The sequence below is a fragment of the Gallinula chloropus genome (assembly GCF_964237585.1).
Source record: "Gallinula chloropus genome assembly, chromosome: 19".
NCBI classification, from domain to species: domain Eukaryota; kingdom Metazoa; phylum Chordata; class Aves; order Gruiformes; family Rallidae; genus Gallinula; species Gallinula chloropus.
This window is the reverse complement of record NC_140104.1, coordinates 13,868,893-13,879,786: the sequence shown is the minus strand read 5'-3', so window position 1 is coordinate 13,879,786 and position 10,894 is coordinate 13,868,893. Positions and strand designations below refer to the sequence as shown.

General features: G+C 51.1%; 1 protein-coding gene across 1 annotated transcript; it reads right to left on the bottom strand.

The window, feature by feature from the left end:
* Window positions 1–328: 328 nt before the first annotated feature.
* Window positions 329–5,746, bottom strand: LOC311199250 (olfactory receptor 14A16-like; the record flags this gene model as incomplete). The annotated part of the gene is made up of 2 exons (XM_084273309.1): window positions 329–1,122; window positions 5,701–5,746. The coding sequence occupies 2 exons, from the start codon at window positions 5,744–5,746 to the stop codon at window positions 329–331; spliced, it is 840 nt and encodes a 279-aa protein (XP_084129435.1).
* Window positions 5,747–10,894: the final 5,148 nt, after the last annotated feature.

The window sequence follows — 10,894 nt, the reverse complement described above, 5'->3', positions numbered from 1 at the left end:
TGCTGGCTCTGCAGCCCATGGAGAGACAGGGAGAGACAGAGACTGACCCACGCTGGAGCAGATTTACTGGAGGGGCTTGTGACTCTATGGAGGACCAGGCTGGTGCAGTCTGAGCCTGAGAGACTGAGACATTCTGTGATTTATGACTGTACCCATAGCAGTGACGCATGCTGGGGCAGCAGGGGAATAGCTGAAGCCCCATGGAAAAGGACTCACCTTGGAGAACTTCATGGAGGACTGTCTGCTGTGAGTGGAACCCCATGGTGCAGCAGAGGAAGGGTGGGAGCAGTGCCCACCCCCCAACTCACCCTCCACATCCCCCAGCTAATTAGGAAAAAAACTTGCAAGGAAGTGACTGAAAGAGTTTCCCAATGGCCTTCTTGAGCTCGTGGTTTCTCATGCTGTAGATGAAGGGGTTAATGACTGGAGGCACCAATGAGTATAAAACTGCCAACACCAGGTCCAAGGATGATGAGGAGATGGAGGGAGACTTTAGGTGATCAACTGTGATGGTACTGATAAACAGGGAGACAACAACCAGGTGAGGGAGGCAGGTGGAAAAGACTTTGTGCCGTCCCTGCTGCGAGGGGATCCTCAGCACAGCCCTGAAGATCTGCACATAGGACACCACAATGAACACAAAACACATAAAGGCTAAACAGGCACTGAGCATAATAAGCCCAGCTTCCCTGATGGTGTCTGAGCAGGAGAGCTTGAGAAGCTGGGGGATTTCACAGAAGAACTGGTCAACTGCATTGCCCTTGCAGAGTGGTAATGAAAATGTACTGACTGTGTGCTGCACAGCACAGAGAAGCCCACTGGCCCAGGCAGCTGCTGCCATGTGGACACAAGCTCTGCTGCCCAGGAGGGTCCCATAGTGCAGGGGGTGGCAGATGGCAACGTAGCGGTCATAGGCCATGATGGTGAGGAGAGAATACTCTGCTAATACCATGAAGATAAGAGAAAAGAGCTGTGCAGCACATCCTGTGTAGGAGATGGCCCTGGTGTCCCACAAGGAATTGATCACTGATTTGGGAACTAACATAGAGATTGATCCCAGATCAAGGAAGGAGAGGTTGAGGAGGAGGAAGTACATGGGGGTGTGGAGGTGGTGGTCACAGGCTATGGTGATGATGATGATGAGGCCGTTGCCCAGGAGAGCAGCCAGGTAGATGCCCAGGAAGAGGCAGAAGTGCAGGAGCTGCAGCTCCCGTTTTCCTGCAAAAGCCAGGAGGAGGAACTGGCTGATTGAGCTGCTGTTGGACATTTGCTTCCTTTGTGAACAGGTACCTGTCCAAGGAGGAGAAGGCAGTGACAAGATAGGGGAGACTTCCATGAGGAACAGCCTTTGCCATTTCCCACAGAACCCCCCCTCCCTGAGCTTAAAGAGAAACAAAGCAGCTCATTCCCCAACCCCATCAGCCTTCTGCATATCCCATAAGACCCCCAAACTGCCTCTCTCATTTCAGGAAGACCTTTCTGAGGTCCCATTTGTGAGCTCTGGCTGGAGCTGGCTGAGGCATGCCCAGGGAGCAGGGGGCTCTGCTGTGGGCTCTGGAGGAGCTAGCCTTGCCCCACAGCCATAGGTCCATAGGAACACAGGCTGATTGAGGATTAAATCCACTTGTGATATCAAAGAGCTCTTCAGCATTGTTGTGACTCCCATTTTACCCAACGGCAGATCAGAGCTGGTAGGATTTTGTTTATTCTACTCTAGCTGAGGAGTGTTTTCAGGCAGAAAGCCCTGGCATTAGTGCTGCATTTCAAGTGGAGCCTCATGTGTTCTGAGAAGCAAAGGGACTGTCCCTTAGCGATGAGTAAGGAGAGTGGGTCATACCATCAGCCCTGGTCCCAGCAGACCTGTGCTGGCAGCAATTTTAGCTGGAGAATGATCACACCCAGATGTTCCCCCCAAAAGGAACTGGACACTGCTGTGAGCAGAGGAATCCATTTCCCAAGTGCACATCTCCAACCCTCAGACCCTTTCCTGCTGTACCTGAGGGGGATCTCAGCCCTCCCCTCCCAGCCAGGAATACAGAGGGCTCTCTGCAGCTCTCTGCACACAGCCTCCAGTCCTGTTTAATATCTTCCAGTCCTGTTTAATATCTTCATTGACAACGTTGATGAGGGAATAGCATCCACCCTCAGCAAGTACCCGATGATACAAAGCTGGAAGGAGTGGCTGACATGCAGGAACACTGCGCTGCCATCCAGAGAGACCTGGACAGGCTGGAGAGCTGGGCAAGGAGAAACCAGATGAGATTCAACAAAATCAAGTGCAGAGCCTGGCACCTGGGGAGAAACAACCGTCAGTATCAGTACAGGCTGGGGGATGACCTGCTGCAGAAGAGCTCTGTGGAGAAGGACCTGGGGGTCCTGGTTGATGACAGGTTGGCCATGAGCCAGCAGTGTGCCCTGGGGGCTGAGAGAGACAATGGGATCCTGGGATGCATCAGGAAGAGTGTGGCCAGCAGGTCAAAGGAGGTGATCCTCCCCCTCTACTCTGCCCTGTTCAGGCCCCACCTGGAGTGTTGTGTCCGGTTCTGGGCTCCCTGGGATAAAAAAGACGGGGATCTCCTGGAGAGACTCCAGAGCAGGGCTACAAAGATGCTGAAGTACCTGGAGCATCTCGCCTGTGAGGAGAGGCTGAATAAGATGGGGCTGTTCAGCCTGGAGAAAAGAAGACTGAGGGGGGACCTAATTAATGTTTATAAATATCATAAGTATGAGATACAGGGGGAATCAGCCAGCCCCTTTCCAGTGCTCTGTGGGGATAGGACAAGGGGCAATGGCTGCAAGTTGGAGCACAGGAAGTTCCACACCAACATGAGGAAGAACTTTTACACCGTGAGGGTGCCAGAGCCCTGGGACAGGCTGCCCAGGGTGGTGTGGAGTCTCCTTCTCTGGAGATATTCAAGACTCATCTGGAAGCCTATCTGAGTGATATGTCCTAGGGAGCTGCTTTGGCAGGGGGGTTGGACCCAATGATCTCTCCAGGTCCCTTCCAACCCCTGTGATTCTGTGATTCTGTGATTCCCAGCAGCATTTCCATGACCTGAGCACCGCTGAGGTGTCTTACCTATGGGTCTCCTGGATAACCTGGGGTTTCCATGGGACAGCTTTGCCTTTCTGAAGGGAGCTTGCAGTCCAGCAAGACCTCCCAGGGAAAGAGTGAAATGCCCTAAAGAGGAGGTGTGCAAAAGGAGACTTGGATTCCTCCCAGCCCTGCAAAACACCTTGCCCAGAGTTTCCAGTCTCAGTGGAAACAAATGCAGCATGGACAGGGGGAAAAACAGAGACAGAGGCCCCTGTGCTCCTGCCGACAGAGGCAGGGTAGACAGATCAGCATTTTCTCCTCACCAGGGGCCCTTCTGAGACGCAGTGACAGCCTGCAATAGTCCCATGGTGAGCCAGACCTGGGATCTCTTGGGGTAATACTAATGGTGTCTCAGAGCATGGCCCACATTCCCATCCAGCCCAACCTTTAATGCCAAGGCTAGATGGAGGGGGGTGTGAGGTGGACTAGATGATCTTTTGAGGTCCCTTCCAACAACTAATATTCTGTGCTTCTGTGACTCAGGAATGCACAAACTGAAGAAGGAAAGCCTTCAAAGACTCTCTCAAGAGCTGTCCTGGGGGTGATGAGGAGCTATGAGAAGCCCTGACCCAGGCAGGACCCTCTCACCAAGGGCTCTCATCAAGGGCCCTGCCTGTCTAGAGGTGACTCCTTACACCCTGAGCTTCTCCCTGCAGTGCAGCTTCTCCCTGGGAGTAGGAGCTGCCCCACAAGGCTGAGTGCTCACCCTGGCTGCAGCTCAATCCCTTCCCTGACTCACAGCCCCTGGGGTGCAAAGATCCTGCTCTGCAGGACAGCCCTGGGCACCCCTTGCTGCACCACCAGCTTCACACCCCTGATGCATCCCTGGGAAAAGGCAGCTGGGATTCCCTGTCACCTCAAAGGTGCAGCAGGAAATGCCTGATGTGGAGCACATCCTTCACTCTGTACTTGGGAATCTGTGAGAGTCCTCCTCAAAGTTCTTACAGACTGTGGGATGAACCAGGCCGAGGAGACCCCTGCAGAATCCTCATTACTATTGCCCTGCAGCTCAGAGACTTACCATAGAGAGGGCTGTGAAGGTTTCTCCTCCAGTGAACTCTCAGCTGCCCAGACTGCCTCTAAGCTCCATCTGCCTTGCTCTTCTCTCTTTGGTGCTTACAAATAGTGGTGTCAGCTCTTCTGTGTTTTGAAGAAGAGGGGCTCCTGGGCAGAGCTGTCTCTGCAGCGCTGCCTGCTTGCCAGGAGCAACCTCCATCCCAGAAACAATCTCCATCCCAGGAGCCCAGCTCAGCAGCAGAGGAGCAGCCCAAGGCAGCACTTTCTCTGCCTGCTCTGGGCTTCCCCTACAGTGTGCACAAGTCCATGTGGCCTGATGAGGTGCATCCATGTGTCCTGAAGGAAGTGGGGCATGAATTGGCCAAGGTCTCTCCATCATTATTGAGAGACCCTGGCACTCTGATAAAGTCCCCACTGACTGGAAAAAGGAAAAAATAACCCCTATTTTAAAGAGAGGAAGAAGGACTCAAGGAACTAAAGGCTGGTCAGTCTCACCTTTGTGCCTGGCAAGATCATGGAGCAGATCACAAAATCACAGGACTGTAGGGATAGGAAGGGATCTCATGACATCATCGCGTTCAACCCCCCTGCCAAAGCAGCTCCCTGGGACAGGTCACACAGGTCAGCAGCCAGAGAGGTCTTGAATATCTCCAGAGATGAGACTCCACAACCTCCCTGGGCAGCCTATCCCAGGGCTCTGTCACCCTCACTGCTCCTCTCCAACAGGTCATCCCCCAGCCTGTACTGATTCCAGCAGTTCTTCCTTCCCAGGTGATGATGTCAGGCACTGTTAGGAACGATCCTTTGGTAGGGACAGACATGAGTCCCAAGGTTACTGTGGCTGCTAGTGGCTTCATGGGGAGGTTTCAGGCCAGGAACCTCATTCAGCACTCAAACCTGTTGTTTTGGAGCTGTACCTGGGCATTTAGCAGTTTCTAAATTGGATACCGGTAGAGCCTGAAAAGGACATAAGGAGATTTTTGGATCATTCCCTTGGGGAGGAATCACAGAATCACAGAGTGTTAGGAGTTGGCAGGGACCTCAAAAGATCATCTAGACCAACCTCCCCTGCCAGAACAGGATCACCGAGACTAAATCCCACAGGAACACATCCAGGCAGGTTTTGAATGTCTCCAGAGAAGGAGACTCCACAACCACTCTGAGCAGTCTGTCCCTGGGCTCTATCGACTTCACAGGGAAATAGTTTCTCCTTATATTCACATGGAACTTCCTCTGCTCCAGCTGGCACCCATTGTCCTATGTCCTATCGCTGGCCATCACTGAGAAGAGCCTGGCTCCATCCTCCCAACTCTCACCATTTACATAGTTATAAACATTAGTAAGGTCACCCCCCACTCTCCTCTTCTCCAGGCTCAAGAGGTCCAGCTCCCTCAGCCTTTCCTCATAAGGAATCATCTTGGTGGCCCTGCCCTGGACTCTTTCAGGGAGTTCTCTGTCCTTCTTGAACTGAAGGGCCCAGAACTGGACACAACATTGCAGGTGTGGTCTTTCCAGGGCAGAGGAGAGCAGGACAAGGAACTCTCTTGAGCTACCAACCACACCCCTTCTAATACACCCCAAGATACCACTGGCTTTTATAGCCAAGAAGGCACATTGCTGGCTCACGGTCATCCTGCTGTCCACCAGGACCCCCTGGTCCTTCTCACCTATGATGCTCTCAAACAGGCCAGTCCCCAACCTACAATGGTACCTGGAGTTGTTCTTCCCCTGATGCAAGACCCTACACTTGCCCTTGTTAAATCTCATTAAACTTCTCCCTGCAAGTAGTAGTGCCAAGAACAACTCCAAATACACAAAATAGTCATGAGCAACCACAGTCCTGCCCTGCTGTCGTGAACTGGGGAACTGGAAGAAGATTTGTTAAGTTTGACCAAAAGTTAACCTTGATGAAGTTTGTGGGTTATACCGAACTCAGCAGGGAAAGTAGATATGTGGGAAGGGATTGCCACCCAGCAGGAAGATATGGACAGGCTGGAAAGGTGGGCAAGGTCAAGTGTAGGGTTTAGGAGTTGGGAAAGTATATTCCAGGAGAACAGCACTCACTAGGATCCACCTGGCTAGAGAAGAGCTCTGTGGAAAGGGACCTGGGGGTTCTTGTGAACAAGCAGCTCACTAGGAATAAACTGAGTGCTGCTGCAGCAAACAGCTCTGAGGTGCCTCAGCATGAGGATCACCAGCAGACATAAAGAAGTCACTGTCCCACTCTACTCAGCACGTGTCAGGCCCCACCTGAAATTCTGGGTGCAGTTTTGGTCGCTGCTCTAAAATAAATCAGTTCTGTCCAGTCTGGAGAAGGTCCAGAGAAGGACCACAACGATGACCCAAGGCCTGGGCAGCCTGCCATCTGAGGAAAGGCTGAGGGAGCTTTTTTTTTCAGCCTTCAGAAAATAAAAGCTTAGGGGATACCTCATTAGCAGATGCCAGTACTGAAAGGCTGTCTACAAAGAAGGGAGAGACTCCTGTTTTTAGAACGAATCACATAGAAAAGCTGAGGAATAGTGGGTGCAAGTTCCTGCTGGAGAGATTCCCACAGGACATAGGAAGAAACTTTTACCCTGAGAACAAGGGTTTGCACAATGTTCCATGGGAAGTGATGGATTCCCCAACATCAGACATTTGTAAGAGTCAGTGGGATGGGGGGAGGGGCCAGTTGGTCTGTGTGGTGCTTTTCTTGAGACTGAGCCCTTGCCAAAAATGGTTGGACCAAATAGTCCCTGAGTTCCCTTTCAACTGGGTACTCTGTGATTGTCTGAGTCTAGTAATATCACTAACTGTCCTCCAAAAGCATTCTCATGGGTTGAGCTCTCCTGTTTTGACACTCAGGCAGCTACAACAGTGTTTCTGTTCCAAGACAAGGGAGAGCAGGCTGTGAGGACATGAGGCTTCTTCCAGTGGCCCACTGCAAAGTCATTTAGAAAGGATCTCTTGGTTTTATTTCTTATTTCTCACCTTCTTTAACACCTGTTGCTGTCACTTTGTTAGTGGCACCACAAGTTGGAGAGCCATCTGCAAGCACACAGGAACCATTAACACAATGGAGCGTCACTTCAAACAAACCTTGAGAAACTCTGGGATTAGATTTGAATAAAAATACCAAGAAAATTCCCATCCAGAAGAGATCTTCTTATTCTGATCTTAATTATCTGGGATGGAATTAATTTTTATATGGTCACCCCCCTGAGGTGAAACCATGACAAAAGTTTCCAGTTCAACACACCCGCATCAAGGCAGCTCAGATATGATGGGTGGGGAACTGGCTGCAATGAGAAGAATTTGGTCATTCCAGGGGAAGCCATAGCAGTCAGAGGTGCTGAACAGGAATCTGGCCATGAGCACACTGGGCTGCACTGTCAGGAGTGTGGCCACACAGAAAAAGGCTGTTCTGGTCCATGTGGACTCAGCACCGGTGTGGCCAAGTCTGGAGCAGTCAGTCCCAGTGTGGGGCTCCCCAGTCTGGAGGAAGGGGAGGAACTGTCACGTTGTCAGATAAAAGTCTGCCCAGATATGGCTAGGGGTCTTGTGTGGAGAGGCTGAAGGACCTGGCTTCTTTAGCCTGGGGAAGGGGAGGCTGAGGGAAGCCCTCTTGTGCTACATTTAAAGAACATAAGAAAGGAAGTCCATGTGAAACTGCAGCTTTGAAGGTCAGAGTTGCCATGAGGATAAAGAAAAGTCACTCTGAAGGCAGTGATGTGGTGATAAAAGACACCTGGAGGAAATGTGGATGAGCTGGTGGCTTTGTGTTTCTGGGAACAGCTGGTGAGGAGGGAGAGACAGCAGCACAGGCAGGGACATCATGGAGTGAGATCAAGGTGGGGAAAGGGGTTGGGTGCCTGCAGCCTGTAGGCAAACAGCACAGGCGTGGGGCAGTGTGGCATGGGCTGTGGTACAGATGGCCGAGGGTGCCAGCCAGGCCTTTGACTCCTTGACTAGAGCTGATATTCCTGCCACAGAGGCCTCAGAGGAGGCACATTGTCCTGACAACCATGGAGTATCATTGCTTCCTTGCACCCAGCCCAGGGGAGTACACCATGTATCATACCCGTGTCCTTCCCTTGGCATCACACCCCACATCCCAAGGAAGAGCCCTAAGAACTAGGTGAGGGTCAGGATCTCCCCGCCCAGAGGCTGGGGATCAGCACTTGCCATTTCTGCTTCTCCAGACCAAGCCAGGGTGTCCTCAGCATCAGAGCTGCCTGAGCTTTGCCTGTGTTTGTCCTCATGGCCTCCAGTTGTCTGCTCTAAGGAGCCCATGGGGAGGCTTTGTCAGGAATGGCTCCTGGCGGGGCCTGTAAATGTTTCAAGGCACTTTGGGCGTTAGTCCTGCCTTAACTTCTTGAGAGGTTTCATCACTCTCCTCTTGGTAGCTGATGTCAGTGGACTCAGTAGAAAACACACCATGAGGCTCAATAATCACACAGAAATCCGTTACAAGCGTGGCTCTTCAAGTCATTTTCTTTTTAAATAAATAGACCCTGTATAACTAATGGAAGAGGTTTTATTTGAGTGGTGAAAATTTCAAAACAGTTTCACAATGGAAGATTTTTTCATAGGAAAAAAGTTTTTTCATATCTCAGACCATGGAAGAAAGTTCAGCAGCATGCTGCCATAGGGGCTGGTCCAGAGGTCTCCTGAGGAGATGAGGACAGGCGGGAAAAGCAGTCTCTTGAGGTACAACCCTGCATGGAGCTTTGCCCTTTCCCAACCCCAGCAGTTCCCTCGCTGGACTCCTGGGACTCCCAACACTTTTCCTGGCATCATCTGTGCTCACAGGCACAGACAGATTTCTCTGACAACAAACAGCAGTTAAACATGACACAGTTTAATATCCATGAAATCTCTCTCCTCAGCTGCCTGCTACGGCCAAGCAGCGTGTGAAGGGGGTCAGCTTTCAGAGGAGATTCTCTCCCAGAACAGTTTGAATCAGATACTTAGAAAGGCCACTTATCAACACATTTAACTTGTTACAGAACAGTTCATTAGACTTCTGAAAGATGGGACGTTTTCCAACTCTCTGAAACTCAAAGCAGACATCAGAGTGCTGAGCGGCATCTGAATATTTAAGAGAGCAAAAGGAAGTGGAAACCAGAGATTAAAGTGAAGTGCACACGTCCAGCCAGTCTGCAGGTACAGGGGAAGGTATTTCTTCTGCAAACATGGGAACACTTCAGGGAAATTCCCATTCTGTCACAGTGAGAAAGCATTGCCATTTCAGACAAGATGCAGAACATTTGCAGACAGACATGATGCAAAGAGAGCACAGCTCAGCATTACATGGTGTCTGGGTCACACAAGACCGGGATATACTGCATTAGGGTGGACCATGGGATGAACAGGGACCATGTTATTATGGTTTAAATAAATGAGAAAAACCCAAAAACCTAAACAACATACTAAATACACACTGGTCATAATGTGAAGTACATGGGTAGCCGAATGCAGAACAAGATGAGCAGCTTATTGCTGCTTAGAAACATCCAGTCATCAGTTTCCAAACAGCATGCTGTAACTCCAGGTTCCTCATGCTGTAGATGAGGGGGTTCACTGCTGGTGGAAACACTGAGTATAGAAATGACACTACTACATCTACAAATATGAAGGAGATGGAGGGGGGCTTCAGGTAGGCAAACAAGCAGTGCTGATAAAGAGGGAGACCACGGCCAGGTGAGGGAGGCAGGTGGAAAAGGCTTCGTGCCGTCCCTGCTCCGAGGGGATCCTCAGCACAGACCTGAAGATCTGCACATAGGACACCACAATGAACACAAAACACCCAAAACCTAAACAGGTAGTGACCACAATGACTCCAGTCTCCCTGAGGTAGGCATCTGAGCGGGAGAGCTTGAGGATCTGGGGGATTTCACAGAAGAACTGGTCAACAGCATTGCCCTTGCACAGGGGCAGTGAAAATGTACTGGCTGTGTGCAGCACAGCATGAAGAAACCCACTGCCCCAGGCAGCTGCTGCCATGTGGACACAAGCTCTGCTGCCCAGGAGGATCCCGTAGTGCAGGGGGTGGCAGATGGCAACGTAGCGGTCATAGGCCATGACAGTGAGGAGATGGTACTCTGTCGGGATAAATAATACACAGAAAAAGAGTTGAGCCACACATCCTGTGTAGGAAATGTCCCTGGTGTCCCACAAGGAATTGGCCATGGATTTGGGAACAGTGGTGGAGATGCAGCCAAGGTCAGTAACAGAGAGGTTGAGGAGGAAGAAGTACATGGGGGTGTGGAGGTGTTGGTCACAGGCTATGGTGATGATGATGAGGCCATTGCCCAGGAGAGCAGCCAGGTAGATGCCCAGGAAGAGGCAGAAGTGCAGGAGCTGCAGCTCCCGTGTGTCTGCAAAGGGCAGGAGGAGGAACTGGCTGATGGAGCTGCTGTTGGACATCTGCTGCTGACAAGTGTGAAGTCCTGTCCAAGGAGGAAAGGGCACAGTGAGAAGGTAGGGAAATACTCTCTCTAAGGAAAACCTCTTTCATCTAACATTTCTTCTCTGGATTGAGGAAGACTTTTGTCAGGTCCCTTTTGGGAGGTCTGTTTTGTTCTGGCTTCAATGTGCCACTGCTGGAAGGAGGGTCAGCTGTGGGATCTTGAGTACTCAGTCCTGCCTGGCAGCAGTCAGTAAATAGAAGGATGGTGTGAGCTCAGACTAAATCCCCTGTGGATAGGAATGAGCTTCTCAGCACTGTCACTCCAATTTCACCTGAGGGCCGAGCAGAGCTTTGGAGCTTTGGTTTTCTCCTCACTCCATGACACTGCT